We start from the raw sequence: 22152 nt of genomic DNA on the forward strand, positions 1-22152 counted from the left end.
TACAATAGAAGAGGTGATCTCTGAATGTTCTGCTCAGGGCATAAACTGACACAAAAGAGGATGACAAATGACTAAAACTTTACCAAAAACCCACCGCTATCAATCCCTGTCTGTTACCACCCACATGGAAAGTTGCTGTTACATCTAAGCCAAACCAGCTGAAACTGGGTCCCTCAATCATGTTTATTGCAGGAACTGATGAGATACAACTGAAACCCCAGCTAGCACATAACGTTCTGAGAACGTTTCTTAGAGCTGGTTGAGTGTGTCGGTTGTCCTATCGGTATTTTGCATACAACCTTCCCACAACATTCTGGGAATTGTGCAGGATACCCAGCTAGCACATAACGTTTTGAGGACCATATGTTTCTTAGGGAGAAATTTCAGTACTTCAGCATAAGATTTCCTACAGGTTTCCTCATGGTTCTATTTAAAGCAATGTTCTCAGGAAAACTTTCCAAAAAAACACAAGAAAACATTTGTAAAGTTCAAAAATCATTCTAAGAATATTATTTAAAAACATATACATTCTGTTCGCAGCATCAACAAAATTCACTCTTTCATCTATCTTGTTAAGTATGTTCAGGTGTGTTGGCCACGCCCACTAATTGGCAACAACTGATCTTAATGAGTGCTTGTTTCCATTGAAATGTGGTCTGTTTAAATAGACAAAAAATAACAGCTTTGTATGATTGAAAATAACATGTCAGGGAACCATAGTAAAACGTTCTCAGAACCTCCCTGCAACCTAAAAATGTACATTCCCAGAACAGGCGAATGTCCATTTCCATTCTCAGAATGTTTAAAAAACACTCTGTTTTTTGGGTTTGGAAACTTATGGCTTCGTTCCCAGAACAAATGGGAAACAAAAACGTACATTCCCAAGACTTCCAAGGAACCAAATGTGCTAGCTGGGAGAGCTACATTTCACTGTAATCTTTAGAAAACAGATCTTTACAGCAGCACACAGATGTGAGTGTAAAGAACATGACACTGCTTGCTTAGCAAGTACCACTTCCTCCTGATTCGGTTCACACCAAGGCTCGAACTCAGGACCTCTGCCTTGCTAGCACACTTGACCACCCTCCTGAAGCAACTTACTTGCTTTTCGCTGGTGCACGATACTTCAGGCTGACAGGCCATTTACACTAGGAAGCGACATTGAAACATCAGAAGCCATTCACTTTATAAGCTTGCTTGCTAGCACCCACATGAGGGCAAGGCAAACGTGGCTAAGCGAGTGCCACTTTTATAGTGCAAACGGCCGGTCAGAAGTAAGTTTCACACATCCCTATGTGCCACATTCACCCCTCAAACTACATGAGCACTGAAGCCAATTCAGATTTGATTAAACTTCTTATCTTTACATTGTGGTTTAGTTGTGCTTTTCATTCTCTCCAGTTTCCAAGTGGCTCATTCGACAAACCTCTCCAGTTCACTACAAATCTTCCCCAGATCATTGTTGTAAATGAGAATGTGTTCCGTCTCAGTCAACTTACCTGGTAAAGTAAAGGCTAATTAATGAGAAATGAGAAAACATAGCCCACTCATGAAACGCGTGCTTTCAGAGGGGTGATAAGCGGCTTGCCTATTCCGTTACCTCATTGTGCTTTAGCAGCAGTCTGCGCTGTTTACTCTATGTATACAATAGATATAGAGCACAGTACAGTTTGCATCTGAGACACATCCATCCCTCTAGTCCATAGGAGCTCTTTACTATCCGGAGGTTTACATTTTTCATCACAACAAGGATGGATGGCATAGTAAAAAGTGGTTACTAAGCAACTGCTTCCTGGCTTTGGGATCAGTCAACTGTTGCAGGCATGTGAGGATGTCTCTCTCTCCCTCTCTCTGACACACACATTGTCTTATGTGTTTTTTCAGTGTGTCACTAATAGGCAAAACTCACAGAATCTGTAATGTATGACTGTGAGAAGGTCACTTCTGGTGACTTATTAAAAGGACATTCTACTCCAAAATGAATTCTAATAAAATGATGCTGACATCTAAATTGAAATATTTAGCCCGTGTTTCTGGCTATGTTGCGACTAAGGTAGCCAGTCCCAGTGAAATTGCCGCTTATTTCTCGTTTTTCAAGCAAAGGTCTTTAGGGAGTATGCGAGCACAGATGGTTGCTTCGCCTAGCTGAGTTCTGCTAGCAGCAAACCGAACCTATGTATGTGGACGCCTTGAGAGGGAGACGAAGGAAGGGAGGGAGGAGAAAAAAAAGAGAGACGGGGAGGGAGGGGGGAAATGGAAAGTGGTCTCTTGCTGAGCTCTGCTATTCTATTCACTCTCCCCGCGCCAGACAGAGAGCAAGCAAGTCAACAGCAATCTTGGTAGAGGTAGGTTTTTATCACCAACACTTTATCTTTGACTTATTGCTTGTGCCTCAGCTTAATGTGCAGATAGCTACATTACATTGCCTTGTGCTTTTTCCTGTAAGATAAAATGAAATGCCTTACTTTTAAGCAGTCTAATATATTGAAATAGGCTATTCGTTTGCGATATTTTACTGAGTAAAAACAAAATATTTGGCTGCAATTAAAACAGTTTTGTACATATTGGTTCTACTCTGTTAGAATTGTATGCATTTGGATAGTTCCAGTTGCAACGTCTGTGGATTGAAAGGGATTTAAACAAGCACGTCTTGACTGCATGCAGCCAATATGATAAGCCCAGAAGCCCTGAATGTCAAATACTTCACGAAAGGGATGTGACAAAAAAAAAACGCTTTTCGGAATAAATGAGTGCTTTCCATCGCGTGGCTGAATAGTTGGTAGACTTAATGCGCCACCGTTGACGTGCGGATAATGGCTAATGAAGCGTTTTGCTTGTTTCCTCTATAGCGCAACTTTCACCACAGCAAGATGTGCGCACAAACCATACTGTTTAAAGACAGCTCGACCTAAGGCGCGCCACAGAAATCAGGACATTGGACAGCAACACCCGGCCGATTTCAGAACCTCCAACCCGGCGGAAAGCACAGAGTCCCCGGCTCTCGACTCTCCTATCAGAGCGCAATGGGTTGCAGAAGCTCTGCTATTAATGCTAAACTTAACTCACTCTTCTACCCAGTATGGTAACAGTATCGATACTGAGGGGACCAACGCGAGTGGCGGATGCCAGGGTTGCAACAGCCTTGACAGACTAAGAGCCCTACCACATTCACTTCAAGTACCAAGTCAGAAAAGAACTCAAGCGTCGCGTCAGAAGTGAATTGACAGGTTAGACACACCATGGGGATACGGCACCTTTTGCTGCTCCTCATATACCTGGATCCCCTGACCGTTTTCTGCGCCGCCACGGGAGGCAAGAAAGTGAAGACGGAGACCAAGCGGACTCCCAAGGCAAAAGAAGCCAACATCACCGCGGCGGTCCCCACCGCTGCGCCGCAGAAGAACACGACCAAGGACTACGATATGTGCACGGGTTACTACGACGTGAGCGGACAATTTGATAGAGAGTTTGCGTGTAACAACACGGTTCACCGCTACTGCTGCGGGTCCTGCTACCTGCGGTTCTGCTGTCAGGAAAAAGAAAAAAGAGTAGACCAGTCAAGCTGTAAAAACTACAACAAGCCGGACTGGGTGAAAACGCCCCCCCCGTCGCCAGCCTCGACGGGACAGCCTTTTGACCCGAGCATGGACCAGACGAACACTGCGGTGTACATCACCTGTGGGATCATAGCTTTTATTTTAGTGGTGGGAGTTTCGGCTAAAGTTGCCTACGACAAAGCCACAGAGCCTCCTCAGGAAATGAATATCCATAGGTAAGTCAGAATGACTGAATTATTGAACGTCTGCTCGGGTGCAAAGCCCGCTCGTATGTGTGCCGCAACATGATCTGGTCTTTGATGTCTTGAGACAAAAATGTCAGTGTCGTTAAACATATTATTCTGTACTGAAATCATGTTCGCATGCAGTATAAAATATATTATGGATTATCAACCTGTCAATTGAAATCTTCAGTTTTCCGTATAACATGGCCTAGCTAATATGGGGCGTATCCACAACCCCCAGCTGTCTAAGCCAATATACCAAGAGGTCTGACCCTTGAACTAAGAGCACCAGCCGCACCTGGATCAATTGTACAGTAGACTGACTATATTACTACATGGCAATTAAGGGTCAGAGGTCATAGTTCAGCCTACTGTGAGGTGTCACGTGTCAATTGTTATATCTGACATGAATGGGTCCCTTTCTATGTGTGTGAATTATGGCTTTTAAAACGTTAACTTTAGATGTGATTCAGATGTGCTTAAGATTAGATTTGTGCCCAATAGAAATGAATGGTAAATAATGTATTGTGTCATTTTGGAGTCACTTTTATTGCAAATAAGAATAGAATATGTTTCTAAACACTTCTACATTCATGTGGATGCTTCTATGATAACGGATAATACTTCATTACCATTCCTTTATAATAATTACCATTCATTTCTATTGGGCACTAAATAATTTGAAACACAACCCAAACGAACAGGAAACACATTTTGTAGAGTCACAAGCTTGATGTAGTCATTGCATACTAGGAATATGGGATCAAATACTACATTTTGGATTACTTTCTTTATTTTGACCCATAATTTTTGAAGAAAAAACAAATATGTTTCTCTGGGTGATTGTATTAGTATAAAATAATAAAATGTCCCATTTTTTTTTGGAGCATACAATATAGCTCAGTATTTGAATATTTTTTTATACAGTCATTGCTCATGTTTGTATATCAATAGTGTCAATCATTTCGCACCCCACTATATATGACTCTGGCTCTGCTTGCTCCATATATGGCACCCCTAAACGTTCTATAAAGAACTCTTTTGTAGGGTTCTTTGATCCGAACCCCAGCCATGCGAAACACTGTAAACCTACGGAGGCTGAAAAACAGTGAGCTCTGTCACTCAGGCAATAAGCATTCAACCAATCCAGAATTGAACAGCAAATGATTTGCGATTGTTGCAAAAGTTGCTTAAATTACCAAAAGAAAACACACATTGCATACACTGTAAATCTTCTGAATACAATACATCTGCTATGTGATATTGGTACAATGTAGTTGAAAGTTATGTATTTATATATTGATACTTCATCACATGTAACTTTTTAAAAAACCCAATTAGGGGTACTTTTCTATTGGAGTTTGGATGTTAGGGGTGGATATGGTAAGATGGAAAAAAAAATAGCTATATCTCTTTCACAAGATGTGTTTTTAATTCATGTCAATTTACCAACATTTCTGAAAATGGATATATTGCATTTTGTAATGAAACTCTTTTATATGAGAAAACATCGGACTTTTAACCAGGTAGAGATAAGTCCTGCCAATACAGTCTGACACTGCTGATAAAAATGTCCCTATCACCTGCTCATAGTTCAAATGGTGCATATATATTTTAAATTCTATTCAATTCTACTAATGCCATTAATACAGTAGTGTACACATGAAAGCCGAAATAAAATTGCAGAGGTGTTCAAAGGGAAGCATCTAAATGATTTGGAGAGGCAGACTTGTTGGCTGGTAAATCAGGTGTGTGGGTGAGGGCATGATTCTACTGATCCTACTGATGCATATTTGATGTATTTTTTTGGAGCATGTTTCACTGCAGGTGTTGTGATGAATCTGGTTTCTGCATCATAAACCCCATGTAATAATACGAAGAGCACTGATGATGCATCGTCCCTTAAAATGGAAACGGATAAATCCAGGCACACAGCAAAGTCTATGCACATTTCCCTCGTAAAAAGACTCATAAAATGTCAAGGCCTTTGCTAAGTCAAGTCAAACCAGTTTGTTATCAGTTGACTGTTACAGACCATAACATTTCAAATATAACTTCTATTCAGTGTGTGTGCATTCTCAGCCTGCAGTGGTGAACTGACAAGGGTTAATCAGCATTATGTTGGAGATTTCCACCAAGTAGCTGTTATGTGTGTAAGCTTCCGTGTGTTTTCTCAGCTGTTTCCCGGCTCCCTTTGGGCTTTGCCACATTCCAGTTACCACAGACTAGTGGACAACACATGTTGGAGAGCAGACATCGATGAGCAACCGCTGACAAACATTGTACTCTCCCTCTGTGACTCATGGTCCTTTCATACATGCACGACTCAACACAGGAGTAAGCTACAGACAGTGAATAATGTATCACGTTAAGGTCAAAGTGTCATTAGAATGGCTCCCGAGTGGCGCAGCGGTCTGAGGCACTGCATCTCAGTGCAAGAGGCGTCACTACGGTCCCTGGTTTGATTCCAGGCTGTATCACAACCGGCCGTGATTGGGAGTCCCATAGTGCGGCGCACAATCGGCCCAGCGTCGTCCGGGTTTGGCCGGGGTAGGCGGTCACTGTAACTAATAATTTTTTCTTAACTGACTCACCTAGTTAAATAAAGGTTCAAATTAAAAATAATAATAATAATAATACTTGCTTGACACATCTGCACAACAGCAAATCCAATGATAAAGTACCTAACTGAAAAACACAGGTGTGAAATAACTAAAAAAACAGGAACAATATTTATAGAGCAGCAAAGGTTATGCTGTAGAGATATTTGTCATGCACAAGGCTTTGAGCAACCGCAGCAATGCAAACATAATTTGATTTCCTCCTCTTCCGAAGTGCTGCCAGAAAAAAATCTAATATTGTTGTTATTTTCTTTCATGAGGCTGTTGAGTTTTTCTATTCCCTCTCTTCCCTCTCCTCCTCGTCCCCGAGGGTACCATACCTCCATAAGCACCTGGTGTCGGTCTGAAAAACCCTACCATTCAACCTAATTAGAACTGCTTCTCATAAACACAACTCTGTTTCTGTTTCTACTGTTTATTAAGGGTTCTCTGTAACCTTTCAGTGCCAGGAACACTCACTCACCTTGGAGTTTAGTGTAGCTGCTTGGAGAAGTTATCTAAGTAGTAGTAACAGTGACATTTGGTGTTTTCTCTCTGTGTGTCCCCAGGGCCCTTGCAGACATCCTGAGGCAGCAGGGGCCCATTCCCATATCTCAGTACGACTGTGAGAACTTTGCAGCGATGAACGGCTCTCCCAAAGACAACACTCCCCAACGAACCTCCTCCAAGAACCACTACACTCCTGTCCACCAGTCCAAGTCCAACCACGGTACGTTACCTTTATAGTATGCTACATATATTCTACTGTTTTGGGTACATATCTTCAAAGACAAATTGGTGAAGTGGCACCAATGGGCAAATCTGTGAAGAGGTATGAGAATACTGTGTGAAGTGTGTGAATGTGTTGGTGCATCGCCATTATCCTTCATGACTTTGACCTGCTTAATCATCTGCATGAGACTGTTACTGAACTGATATGTGTCTGTGTATGAGTGCACACATTGTGTGTCTACGGCATGCTGCTCTCCCTGTCAATGGTGTAATCTCCTGTGTTAACATCCCATAATCATCCGATTTGTGCAAGAGTGGGAACAAGGGGGAGAGAGAGAAAGAGAGGGCTAGAGACAGTAGAGAGAGGAAGAGAGGGATAGAGACAGTAGAGAGAGGAAGAGGGATAGAGACAGTAGAGAGAGGAAGAGAGGGATAGAGACAGTAGAGAGAGGAAGAGAGAGATAGAGACAGTAGAGAGAGGAAGAGAGAGATAGAGACAGTAGAGAGAGGAAGAGAGGGCTAGAGACAGTAGAGAGAGGAAGAGAGAGATAGAGACAGTAGAGAGAGGAAGAGAGAGATAGAGACAGTAGAGAGAGGAAGAGAGAGATAGAGACAGTAGAGAGAGGAAGAGAGAGATAGAGACAGTAGAGAGAGGAAGAGAGAGATAGAGACAGTAGAGAGAGGAAGAGAGGGATAGAGACAGTAGAGAGAGGAAGAGAGAGATAGAGACAGTAGAGAGAGGAAGAGAGAGATAGAGACAGTAGAGAGAGGAAGAGAGAGATAGAGACAGTAGAGAGAGGAAGAGAGAGATAGAGACAGTAGAGAGAGGAAGAGAGGGATAGAGACAGTAGAGAGATGAAGAGAGAGATAGAGACAGTAGAGAGAGGAAGAGAGGGATAGAGACAGTAGAGAGAGGAAGGAAGAAAGACAGACAGAGGCCCTGTTAGTGTAGATCATTGTGGCTGGTGAGGGAACAGGGCCGGGCCGTCTGTGGCAGGGTGGAAACAGTGGACGCTGAGTGGTTCAGCTGGTGAGTCAGCCAAGGATGACACCCTGAAACACAGACCGCAGCGAGACCGTGACCGCTTCGGCACGCATGGGAATGGGATTCAACCACAGGGCTGGGAAGTGGGAACAGAACAACACTGACAGGGGGTGTAAATCTTGGTTCTGGGATCTCTGAAGAGATACAATCCTGCAACCACAAACCTGTCTCATGTTTACTGTGAGTGTGAGGCAGGTCTGAGTTGAGAGAGAGGGAGAGAAAGACTAAAAGAGAAAGGTGTTTGAGAGATACACAGTAAGACAGAAAAAGAGTGGAGAGAGGAAGAGACTGTGGCCGTATCTGAAAACCCATACTTCTGTACCTCAACACAACAAGAGAAAGGGAAGGCAGACAGACAGACAGAGAAAGACCTAAAAATCCAATCGCATGGACAAAAGACATGCAGAGACACACAGCGGGACAGACAAACAAATGTGCAGGCTAGACAAACAAGTGTGTCAGGTTTCAGACCAGCTCATTTAGGTTGCAGAGCATGGCGGGCCATGTCGACCCCGGTCTGTCAACCTCGCCGGTCTGTCGTCCTCGGTCTGTCGACCCCGCCGGTCTGTCGACGCCGGTCTGTCGACCCCGGTCTGTCGACCCCGCCGGTCTGTCGACCCCGGTCTGTCGACCCCGCCGGTCTGTCGACCCCGGTCTGTCGTCCCCGGTCTGTCGTCCCCGGTCCGTCGACCCCGCCGGTCTGTCGACCCCGGTCTGTCGACCCCGCTGGTCTGTCGACCCCGGTCTGTCGTCCCCGCCGGTCTGTCGACCCCGGTCTGTCGTCCCCGGTCTGTCGACCCCAGTCTGTCAACCCCGCCGGTCTGTCGACCCCGGTCTGTCGACCCTGGTCTGTCGACCCCAGTCTGCTCCCAGTCAGCGGCCCTGTCTGTCCCCCTGACTCACTGTATCAATCTGGTCCTAATGCTGTGGCCCACCGAGCCGTGCAAGACACAGGGGGAATGCACCCACCCAACTGGCTGACCTTGTGGGAAGTCATACTCAGCGGAGGTCAAGCATCTTGCTCTCTCTCTCTGTGCCTTTCTGTCTGCCTGTCTGGTTGTGTCTCTGTCTGCCTGCCTTCCTGCACACGATCGTTGTTAGTGTTAGCTAGTGAACATAGCTCATCATGTAGGCTAGCTTATCCCATCCCAGCTCGCCCTACACTGTGGACCAGGCAGTCCTGTGGTCTTGGACATGAAAGGCAGTGACAGGCAGAAGAGAGATGGCGTGGGTAATGTGTGGGTATAAATTGGGAGTTGCCATTCTATGCACTAACGGGATCAGGATCGGTGGTACAGCAGCACAGGGAGAGAGAGAGATAGAAACCACTCACTCGCAGTGAAAATGCATATTCATGTGTGGCAAAATGCGCATCCAGTATTGTACAGTATTGTAGTGCTCCTGAGGAGAAGATTTCTTTCTATTGGAGATGTCCCCGCTGAGGATGACACAGTTAGATAGACAGAACGCGGAGAACGGAAAGAAAGAAACAGAATGAATGAAAGACACAAACACATGAATAAATGAAAGAAACCCTGCACACACGCAGCAGCATTCCAGGATGAGCCCCTCAGGTCTCTTAAATCAGATGTCCCAGTGTCCTCGGTAACCAGATATAGCTAAAGCCAAAGGTCTGGAGAGGCCTAAGAGGACCCTCTCCAACTGAGCCAAGAGATGAAATGACATCACCATCCCCTCTGATCCTAAAATGGAATGTCGTGGTTTTCCACATCACAACAAGAAAACCCACTTTGCCAAAAAAAAACAGATGATTTTCTTAGCATAGTTTTAGATGCATTCCTAAAAATGCAGGTCGGGCATGTCACAGGTATCCTTGGTAGATTGCTAGAAAACCTGTCCAGGCATTTTTAAAAACAGATCCCAGAGCAAACTGTGTAGACAGCAGAATAGGATAGCATGCTATTTATTTTGTCATCCACTCTGCTTGAGTTGTAAGCTTCAAAACCTGTTTTTAGGTCTGTGAGTGAACATTATACACCCTGCAGCCACAACGAGGAAAAGTCTTTGTCTTGACAGTTGTTTAGTTTAGAGGGCTTGAGTAGATTCCACGTTAAACGTACTTCTGGGTTTGAAGTAAAGAAACAAAGCGAGAGAAAATGAATGAATAATTCTTTTTGGACCCATATAGCTCTCATGGGGAAAAACATTTACATTACACTGCAAACGCAGATTTTGTTACTGTATGTTGGTTGTTGCTAAAAAAAAAAGTGAATTAAGTCCATCATGAATAGAGGAAGTTATGTTTATGGTAGTGTGGAGAATATCTGTTTTTACTCTAGTATCCATATCCTAACATCTTAGGGTCAGAGGTCCTATTTTTTTGACTCAGCAACAACAACAGTTTCCCTGACATTCACTGTCCAATGATGACACTGATGCACAAACAGCTAATGGTGACGATATACAAATGACAACCATTTAATCTTCTCTCTTTTTACGCAACCTTGTTTTGATATGACTTTTGGACATTTCCCACAGCCCTTTAGTGCTGTGTGTGTGTTTGTGTGTGTGTGTGTGTGTGTGTGTGTGTATTTGTGAGTTTGTGTGTGTATTTCTGCACGAGTATGGGTGTGGGTCTCACTCGCTGCGTTGGTGTGTGTTTGTGTGTGTCAATTGCTCGGAGAGATTGGCAGCACAGCATGCATGAGTTTAGCCTGGATTACTAAACTATGATTTAATTAGTTTAATTAAGATATGGTTCGCCGATTGGCACTTTTCATAATCAGATTCAGTCTGCACTTTTTTTTTTCTCTTGACATGTTCTGTTTTTCTAATCTTCCAACAATTAATCCTAAAACTGCATGGCTATTACATCTCCTCACTGACCTCCCTCCCTCCCTCCCTCCCTCCCTCCCTCCCTCCCTCCCTCCCTCCCTCCCTCCCTCCCTCCCTCCCTCCCTCCCCGTGGGCTTGGTAATCATCTCCTCCATTTAAAGAGGGGTATTTCTATGCTGACTGTGTCAACATGGTTAGTATAAACCACCTCCTGTGTGCACCTGTGTTGTGTGTGTCAGAGCGTGCATGTGTGTGTGTGTGTGTGTGTGTGTGTGTGTGTGCGAGCGTGGCCGTGTGTGTGTGTGTGTGTGTGTGCGTGCGTGGCCGTGCGTGGCCGTGCGTGTATGTGTGTGTGTGTGTGTGTGTGTGTGTGTGTGTGTGTGTGTGTGTGTGTGTGTGTGTGTGTGTGTGTGTACGTGCGTGGCCGTGTGTGTATGTGAGAGGTATGTGGGTGGCGAGGCAGGTGCGAGGGTGTAATTCCTCTTATGAAGACCTTTAAGTGTAGCATCGTACAGTTACCTCTTGTTAATTAGAAGCTATTTTGCATAATGACATCAAGCATTCACCACTGTGTTCTAGGTAGCACAGTATTTAACCCGTTGGTTTCGTGAGCGGTCAACAATTCTGACATGAAAAAGAAGTAATGCACAGTGCAGCATGGGTAGATTGGTTGTTACGAAGGCTGAGAGCTTACCCTGCATGGGAGGGGGAGAGAGAGAGAGAGAGAGAGAGAGAGAGAGAGAGAGAGAGAGAGAGAGTACATACAGTACATGATACAGATGATGTGCATGTCACCATGTCCCCTCCATAGTAGATAGGGAACTGACAACGCTGTAAAACCACTATACCATGTCAATTACCCCCGCCTGTCTCACTGTGGTAAAGCTTAATCGCCCTTGGAGTTGAATAACCTTGCCAGTCTCTCCAAGCTACACAACAACCACATCTCTCCCTCTCATTCCATAATGAAATAATCAGATTATTAACATTCTTCTGCCCACAAAAGAATATAGAGCCGGGAACTAGAGAAGGTACAACAAAACGTTATCACGTGTAAAAGGTACCTCTCTATCTCCTTCTGCATCTTTCACATGCGGAGGGGATCATTGGAGGTGAAAGTCACGCATCCTTTTATCAAGGACAATACATTCCTAATGCATAGCCTTTCCCGTGGCGGCGCTTCACGCTATCTCACCTTAATACGTTGGGAAAAGAATCAGGAGAAGGGGATTTGTTTTGAAGAGGTCCTTTGGATTCACAGGTTGTCTTCTAGGGTCAGAAACATGGCCTACCCATGATAAAGGTTAGACAGGAAGGATCGGGTATGACATTGTGTGTGTGAGAGTGTGTGTGTGTGTGTGCGTGCGTGCGTGCGTGTGTGTGTGTGTGTGTGTGTGTGTGAGTGAGAGTGCTCGCAACACAATTACCATGGTAATGGAATGGGAGGATAATACAGGCGAGACGTACAGTAAGCCTAAGACATGATATCTGCAGCTATGGCAACCTCTGGTAAGTGAAGCACGATTGGGTTCACGGTGGTCTTTCCAGTGAGCAGATAAAATCTATGGTTTTTTATTAGCATGTTTGTTTATTTATTTATTTAGACTAGTTTTCTTCCATTTTCTAGTTTAAAGAGAGAATGATCAAGGGGTTCTGGTAGCAACGGGGATAGTGAGAATCAAAGTAATCGGAAGTATCTGCTGCTTTCAGGTGATTCAAAAGAAGAGGTTTTGATGAAAGTCTCGTTAGACCAAAGATTTAGTACATCGATCAAAAAGAGAAACTTTGCAAGTAAGCAGTCTTTGGAAGACTCCTCCTCGATGTCCCTATAGGTTTACACCAGGTTTCTGACTCTGTGATTGGCTCTTGCAGGTCTCCAATACGGGAAGGAGAGCATCCGCAGCAGTGGGGGTCACGACCTTCATACTTTCATCTCTTCCGGGTTCGTCACGTTGGGCCGCGGCCAGCCCAAAGGTACAGTACAACACCTTCTATATCTTATCTATTTAGCTCTATATAACCCTTACTCTTATCGATCCAACTCTGTCTAACCTCTGACCCTTATAAAGCTTATCCATATAACTCTATCCAACCCCTTATCCACCAATCACCATCCCTCCATACACTGACCAGACTCCTGCTGAGTCAACAATGATACATACTTCTCCTCTGCTTTCCTCTCTCATTCCCTCTTTACCTCTTTTTCTCTCTGTGGCCGAAATCTGTCTTGCCTAGTACTACATACTGTGTACTAATGGCATTTAAAGTATGCAACATTTTTGAAATTTCACATGTTGTAAAGCTTTCTGTTTTCGCGTACCCAAAATGTTTACTATTTAGAACGCAAGTACGGCCCCTCTCTCTCGCTCGCTCTCACACACACACCCACACACACACACACACACACACACACACACACACACACACACACACACACACACACACACACACACACACACACACACACACACACACACACGCACACGCACACGTATGCACGCACACACACACACACGCACACACACAGTAACACAAGCATTTTGCTGCACTCGCTATAACATCAGCTAAACTGTGTACGTGACCAATAAAAGCTGATTTGATTTTGATTTGACTCTCTTTCACTTTCTCTCTCTCTCTCTTCAGCCTGGCCAGTTTCTCTCTCTAACCCAAAAGGCCTTGCGTTCTATTGGAACCACCCAGCCTCCCCCATACTGCGCACACTGTACCTCTGCCATGTAATATACATTATTATCGGTGTACATCTTTGTTTGATGTCAAGACATTGGGGTAAAGGAAATAGAAAATGCACAGAAAAACAGCGATGTTGCCGTCTACCTGGCTTAGAGCGTGGGGTAGAAACCATGACCCTGCCATCTACATACACCCACGGAGGACACTCACACACACACTCACACACACATATACCTCCTCCAGATGGATGTCATTAGCTAGGCCCTGTGTTTCCTCGTGGGTTAAATACTGATTAGTATGCATCACTGTAGACTGTCCTGTTGTGATTCATTCTCTTCCATTTACCTTCCATTTAACACACACTAGGGATATGTCACTTCTGGAAGTTGCAATGTGTGTGTGTGTGTGTGTGTGTGTGTGTGTGTGTGTGTGTGTGTGTGTGTGTGTGTGTGTGTGTGTGTGTGTGTGTGTGTGTGTGTGTGTGTGTGTGTGTGTGTGTGTGTGTGTGTGTGTGTGAGAGTGGGTATGTGTGCGCGGTTGAGTGTTTAGTGTAGTTTAGTTTAATATAATCCCCGTTAGCTACTGCACATGCGGCAGCTACTCTTCCTGGGGTCCACATATAAAACATTAATAGACAACAACAACATCAGATATGACATTAAATTGAAAAATAAAATACAAAATAAGAGTTGTATATATATATATATTGTGTGTGTGTGTCCATCTCCTCCTACTCTTTTGTCTAGCTAAATGTATACTGTAGAGTATACACACACATTTCTATATACAGTGCCTTCAGAATGTATTCAGACCCCTTGACATTTTCCACATTTTGTTTAGTTACAGCCTTATTCGAAAATGTATTAAAACAATTAATAAACTCAGCAATCTACACACAATACCCCATATTGACAAAGTGAAAACAAGTTGTAAGACATTTTTACAAAACCCCCCCAAAAAACAGAAATACCTTATTTACATAATTATTCAGAATTGTCTGTAGAGCTCCGAGACAGGATTGTGTCGAGGCACAGATCTGGGGAAGTGTACCAAAAAATTCTGCAGCATTAAAGGTCCCCAAGAACACAGTGTCCTCCATAATACTTAAATGGAAGAAGTTTGGAAGCACCAAGACTCTTCCTAGAGCTGGCCGCCCGGCCAAACTGAGCAATCGGGGGAGAAGGGCCATAGTCAGGGAGGTGACCAAGAACCCGATTTTCACTCTGACAGAGCTCCGGAGCTCCTCTGTGGAGATGGGAGAACCTTCCAGAAGGACAACTATCTCTGCAACACTCCACCAATCAGGCCTTTATGGTAGAGTAGCCAGACGGAAGCCACTCCTCAGTAAAAGACACGACAGCCCACTTGGAGTTTGCCAAAAGCCACATAAAGAATCTCAGATCATGAGAAACAAGATTATGTGGTCTGATGAAACCAAGATTGAATTCTTTGACCTGAATGCCAAGCGGCTTGTCTGGAGGAAACCTGGCACCATCCCTACGGTGAAGCATGGTGGTGGTAGCATCATGCTGTGGGTGTGTTTTTCAATGGCAGGGACTGGGAGACTAGTCAGGATTGAGGCAAAGATGAAAGGAGCAAAGTACAAAGAGATCCTTGATGAAAACCTGCTCTAGAGCCCTCAGGACCTCAGACTGGGGTGAAGGTTCACCTTCCAACAGGACAATGACCCTAGGCACACAGCCAAGACAATGCAGGAGTGGCTTCGGGACAAGTCTCTGAATGTCCTGGAGTTGCCCAGCCAGAGCTCAGACTTGAACCCGATCGAACATCTCTGGAGAGTCCTGAAAATAGCTGTGCAGCAACGCTCCCCATCCAATTTGACAGAGCTTGAGATGAGTTGATGCTGTAATTGCTGCCAAAGGTGCTTCAACTGAGTAAAGGTTCTGAATGTTTATGTAAATGTAATATTTCAGTTTTCTACAGCTTTCTACAAACCAAATTTTTTTTTCTCTCTCTCTCTCTCTCTCTCTCTCTCTCTCTCTCTCTCTCTCTCTCTCTCTCTCTCTCTCTCTCTCTCTCTCTCTCTCTCTATATATATATATATATATATATAGAGAGAGAGAGAGATAAAAATGGAAATATCAAATTTACAAACAGTACCAGTCAAAAGTTCGAACACACCTACTCTCTCTAACCCAAAAGGCCATGCATTCTATTGGAACTACCCAGCCTCACCCATACTGCACACACTGTACCTCTTCCATGGTTCTAAATGAAACATGAGTCTTTCACAAGACACCGTCACTGGTCATAATTGCATTTAATATGTTATGACACAACATATTAGATAAACTGGAAGGACACTAACTCACGGTTGCACAAAAAACAGCTGTGTGAAAACCACAGTCCAAAATATTCGAATGAGCCTCTGCCACCTACATTTTAGTTATCACTAATGAGGAAAGAACACTTTTTCTGAACTGCAAAGAACCATTGAAGGCCTCAAAATCATTACGGTTCCACTTAGAACCATTACCCTTCTCAAGGAACCCTTGAGGAACCCTCTTCTTAGTTTGTTCATATACTTTGCATCTGTTATATTAGAAGCTTGACTGCATGAAGTCAGCCAACAGCCGCAGCCAAATCTTGTTCCGTCGTCATGATTTCTGGTCCCTTATTGGGCGGTAGCAGTACAGTAGAAGAGTGGATAGGAAAAGCTATATAAATGATTACACATTGGGAGATGTATAACATCTGTTTTCACAGAGTCAATACTTCTTGAATCCATGTTCATCATATGAATTAGATCAGATGAGGAACATGTAATTGCGGCTCTGCAGATTTACACAGTACACATTTGTCCCTGGGTTTGGCTGACATCCGGCCTGTTGCATGCCCGTAAACCCTGTTCTCTGTGGGGCTGAAGGGAGGGTTGGAGGGTTGGAGCTGGACCATAACTGCATTGGGTAATACTCCAATAAATCAACATCTCTCTTCCTCACGAGAGGTGTCACGGCTTGGCGTGGCCAATCAACTGCAGAGGAATGGAGAGAGGGATTAAAATGTCATTTTCAACCTATTCTGTTCCATCTGTGAACATTCTCTGCTTTGCTTCTGTTGTTTTAATGAGAGAAAGATGATTTATTGTTTACATAAAATTCGCAGTTTCTGTCTTTGCTCCTTTTTTGTGTCTCAGTGTGTTATGGTCCCCGGGGGTAGGACTGTATACAATGGTATTCATCCAGAATGGCTACGGTGTTGCAGAGGAAGACTCTCTCTCTCTCTCTCTCCCTCTCCCTCTCTCCTTCTCTTTGTAGTTCCCCCATGAAACATGAGTAATGTGAATTGCTGCTACATTATATATCTGGTATTATTTTTTTGTTTTTATATTCTCTCTTTCAACATCACAGATGATGCTTCCTCTGCTTCCATCCCCAGCTGTATATTTGTGAGGCATCATGGGGTATGGTTTAGCAAAACCCAGAGTTTTGTAACAATGGGTAGTCATATTTTCTTTCCGGCGAACATACACATTTCCAGATTGGGATCTTAGCACTTAGAATATAACAGATCTCCTGGGCTAGCTTGCAAAAAAATATACACAAGCAAACTAGGTCTTGTTACAGCTACAGTAGTTCTATGTTGTAGATGTGTTTCTGTCTCAGTTTAGCTTTCTTTTTGTCGTGCAGTCCCCTCTCCTCCTCTGTCGCGCTCATTCACCCCCTCCTCTTTCTCTCTATCTCTATCTCTTCCTCCCTCTCTCCCTCTCTCTCTCTCTCTGACTGTCTGTCTTTATTACTCTGTCTGTCTCTTTCTCTCTCTCTCTCTGCTGTTAACACATGGCTATTTCTATGGCGCTTATCCATTTGCAGCGAGGCACATGGTATTCACATAGCAGCAGGGTTGAATAACAAGATCAATCCCCTGCTTGTCTTTGACTTCGGTTTGGAGAATGTTCTCGTTCGATATCCCTCTTAACATCCTGCTAATGTACAGTAAGGAACTGGCCCTGCCCTCTCAGTTAATTTCTACTGGTCGCGGGTAAAAGCTTTGGACCAAAATCTGAGGAAAAAGGTTATTATGGAGTCATGATTTAGTTTTCAGGGCTGATGTTGAATAAGCAGGCGTCTGTTCAGCTAGTTAATTACAGTGTGTGTGTGTGTGTTTAGTAGTTAATTACAGGCAGTGCGTGGGTTTGTGTGTTGTTGTTTCCCTGGGGACTATATAGCAGAGGTCAAAGGGGCTGGAAGCTTCACATCTGTCTGCTAGGGTTTACCACAACACTGGGTCCACCTCAAAGGAGTTCAAGCATAGCCTTTACCCAGAGCACAAAGACTAAATTATATATTGACTAACTCTGTCTTATCCTTGTACAAAGTGTGTGTGTGAGAGAGAGAGAGAGAGAGAGAGAGAGAGAGAAAGAGAGAGAGAGAGCTGTATGACTGTAGAATAGCTTTTCTCAGAGACACTGATGCTCTTTTTTAAATATTGATTTGAGGCATCACATACACATGCGCGCGCACACACACACACACACACACACACACACACACACACACACACACACACACACACACACACACACACACACACACACACACACACCGCTTGTCTTTTCTTATTGCGTCGTATCCCGAGTTGCCTTCAACTATTGGCTTCATGTGTCAACTCCCACTTATTTCTATTCCATGGGTCCACCGAGTCGCTCAATAGCTACAACATTCACACACATACTAATGGATTGGATTTACATACTTCGCCGCTTTACCAATCTTTCATTTACTCCTGTAGAACACCAAGTCACACCCATTCACATCCAGTCAGTATTTAACCTTCAAGGACCTTGTCCAACCTGCAGTGTCCCTGGCAACCTGCCAGCCGGTAGCCAGACATTTATGTTGGTGCCCATCCATTTTTATTCCTTGCGTTGCGTGACACCTTAAAAGCCTTCCACTTCCTGTATCTGTGTGAGGAGGACAGGACAGGACAGGTGTATTCGGAGGGGTGAGTAGCCATCTGTTCAGTAGTCAGTGTTATCTGTGCTGGCTCTGACTCCTACTGGGCTTCTCTCTCTATCTGGACTTTATCGTTCTGAGAGACAGACACTCCTGTCTCCTCTGCCATCTGTCTGGACGACCAACATGCCTCTTTCAATTCCTTTGCTCTTGTTGTTTTGTCCTAGACTGTCGCCGAAAGGGCACCTTATTCCCTGTATAGTCTGAGCCTTTTTTATCAAATAGAATTGTAAAAGTCTGTTTGTGTTCTGTGAATGGTAATGGTGACATTCAGCCATACTATGGCAGTAGATATTTTCTGTTGATGTAGCTACTATGATATGCAATACATCAAAATAGGTATACATAAAAAATTCAGTTTGTCGCTGATCTTCAGTCTCCATCTTCAGTGGTCCTGTGTGACTCAGTTGGTAGAGCACGGCGGTTGCAACTCCACAGTTGTGGGTTGGATTCCCACAGGGGATCAGTATAAAAAAACGGATGAAAATGTATGCTTACACTCCGGATAAGAGCGTCTTCTAAATGACGTATATGTAAACGCTGTAATTCTAATAACGTTTTTGAAACGTATCTCCAGAAAACAGAGCATATCAGAGCTGCTCTTATCTTTCTGCTTCCTTCAGTTTCAGTTTCAGTTTCAGGTTTTAATGTCACATGCACAAGTACAGTGAAAGTCCTTTCTTGCAAACTCAAAACCCAACAATGCAATAATTAATAACAATGTATTACTAGAAAAAAAAACATGAGAAATAAGAATAAGAAATATGAAATACACAATAAAGTAAGTAAGCATACTATATACAGGAAATATTTAAAAAGTCAGTTCCAATACCATATTTACACATGCAGGGATACTGGAGTGATGGAGGTAGATGTGTATAGGGTGATTAGGCAACAGGATGTAAGATAAACAGAGTAGCAGCAGCTTGCATATGAGTGGTTGTGCGGGTGTGTGGAGTCAGTATAAATGTATGTGCATATCATGTGTGAGTGAGCAAATGACGAAGTGAGTGTTTATGTGTGTGTTGGAGTGACAGTGTGTGTGAGTGTGTAGGGCCCAGTGAGTGTGCATAGAGAATACTGCAAATACAGAAATAAAAAGGTCAATAAAGATACAAGGCAAACTCGTTCCGTGTAGCTATTTTGTTAGCTATTTATCGTATTGCTTGGGGATAGAAGCTGTTCAATAGCCTGTTGGTGACATCATACATTTTCAAGCCTCCCATAAAAAAAAACTGTATTCTATGATCTAAAGTAGAAAATAATACAGGGCCTGTCACAAGTACTGTACTGTATTTATTGACTAGCCTTTTTCTTATTCAGCTACTGTCCCGAAGAGAAGTCAGTACAGTACATCCCTGTCACATTATTCCAGAGTCTTTGAGATGTGTCACACATATTTAGCCAAGCTAGGAAGTCCATAGAGCATAATAAAGCTCAGCACTCTGTATAGCCGGATTGAAAATCCATGTCAGTTAGGGGGAGATATTATAATTCCACCTTGATTGATTGAAATTTTCCGCTACAGCCCAGAGAGCAGATAGATTGACAGCTAGCTATGCATGCAAATTCGATAAAGCATTCAAATTCAACTTAGAGGCTTTGATTGGTTGAAGACAGTCATTTTAATTTCCCGCATCCATATGTCAGTCAGTGAGGATGATTCGACATTCAGCCATGGCCGGAACAGTCCTGAATAGAAGTAATTACTTTAGACAAAGACTAAATCCCAAATATTTTATTTCTAACCTCATTACCTCACCAAGCCCCGGGTTAATTCCAGTTGGTGACGACCTCAAATTGGTTTTCAGGGCAATGGAGGATTGTTTTTGTAAATATGACGTGGGTCTAGTATGGCTGATATAATGATTGATATAATGATATCAATCAGTATAGTAGCAGACGGTTTTAAATAATATTGTTGTGTTTACTGTTAATTTTCAGCACATATGATCTACAACTTATATGAGTACATTTCCTATACTCCTTTTACCCAGACTAGCTGTGGACTTTCGAATATCATGAGTTACAACAGAGAAATTGTTTAAAAGGTGGGGAAATACCTTTTCAGAGCGATCAGAGGTAGAGGTGGGAGTGAGAAGTATACTGCCAAAGGACATTTTCTACTTTCATATAGTTGTGTTGTCACACTGACAGATGTTTTCTTCTAAATATCTCTTACTTTTTATTCTGAGAATTATGATGAGTCCCTCACTGCCAAAAACTCCCACTGCTGTTAAAACACTCATCTCCAAGACGCAGATGAATCAGACCTGGAATGAATCAAATTTGATAGAACAACAACATACTGTACCATCAGACCGCATGATACAAAAATTGGGGCTGCATGACGCCTCAGACCAAAACATCCTCCTCGAAGAATCTTAGAAGCTTTGTTAGTGTCGTCACGGAGACAAAGACATAAACAGCAAACAGGAAGAGCCTCCTACGATGTCAACACACACACGACAAACCACACAGATCCTATCTTTCTTTATTCATTTCTATGACACACAAATGTCAACCCAATCAGTCACCTTCCTCCTCCTCCTCTGCCTCAATACATAGTATAGAGTCTCCAACGATGCTAATAAAGGACATTATCTGTTTGTTCATGTGACCTGTTTGTGTTTGCCCACTGAGCTAAGACATATAGCTCTGGCAGCTATAACACGAGTCTTAAAAGTGGAACTGACAGCGTTTTAGCAACATGAAATCTGACTAAAATCTGTTCATATACACCCCCAGGAAGAATTACACATTTGTTTTATATTTTCTGACAAGCAAGCATTTAGATATGGTCATTTTCATAAATTATTAGAATGTTTGGGAATGACGTATAGTTAGGCATTTGTGAAAATTCCTCAGCAATGTAGAGTGGGAAAGTGGCCGTGCCTTTGGACCGTGCCTTTGGACCGTGCCTTTGGACCGTGCCTTTGGACAATTAAGAGACATTGCAGTAAATAAAACCTAATACGCAGACCGGTGCGCCACAGCCAATCAGAGCTACAGTAGGCCTTTATGCGAATAAGCCATTTGCCACACTGGCCTGCCATCATTCACTTTAAACTGGACTGTGTTTATAGTTAGTAGCAACAGTGTGACTTTAGATCATTAGAACACATTTGCCAAAGGCCACAAAATACACCTGAATGGATTTTTGCATTTGGGAACTTTACAGTCCTATTGATCAAACAACCATGAAAAGGTAGGCTCTCTCTCCCTCAGTTATGCATGTCAACAACAACAAGATCAACAACTAAAGCTAGCCAGAGAGAGATGAGCTAAACTCTAATGAGGGATAAACCCTCTCAATCTAGTTCAGCTAGTTGGCCGTCAAAATTGCACTGATAAACGATGGGGAATAGTAGCCTGCCAATACATGCTTGTCCCAACCCACGTTTTGACAACTGAATGGGAACTTGCCTGCTCGCCGATTTGATAATTACCAAGTACATCTGATTGACATCTAGCTAAGGGTGCGTTCATAAATTGCCTCCAGTGTCAGAGTGTGCTCTGGGTCATTTGTTA

The 22152-nt window shown here is 43.4% G+C and overlaps 1 protein-coding gene across 5 annotated transcripts in view; it reads left to right on the forward strand.

The window, feature by feature from the left end:
- The first annotated feature begins 2298 nt into the window (after nt 1-2298).
- The window catches only part of shisa6 (shisa family member 6), a 73489-nt gene continuing 53635 nt past the window's right edge, over nt 2299-22152 (forward strand). For all 5 annotated transcript variants that reach the window (XM_029764748.1, XM_029764749.1, XM_029764750.1 and 2 more), the window contains exons 1-4: nt 2299-2345; nt 2850-3772; nt 6951-7111; nt 12827-12928. In XM_029764748.1, coding sequence (XP_029620608.1) covers nt 3240-3772; nt 6951-7111; nt 12827-12928 — 796 coding nt within the window. In that variant the 5' untranslated portion in view covers nt 2299-2345; nt 2850-3239. The remainder of the gene's footprint in view (nt 2346-2849; nt 3773-6950; nt 7112-12826; nt 12929-22152) is intronic.

The sequence above is a fragment of the Salmo trutta genome, chromosome 10, assembly GCF_901001165.1.
Source record: "Salmo trutta chromosome 10, fSalTru1.1, whole genome shotgun sequence".
Lineage (NCBI taxonomy): Eukaryota > Metazoa > Chordata > Actinopteri > Salmoniformes > Salmonidae > Salmo > Salmo trutta.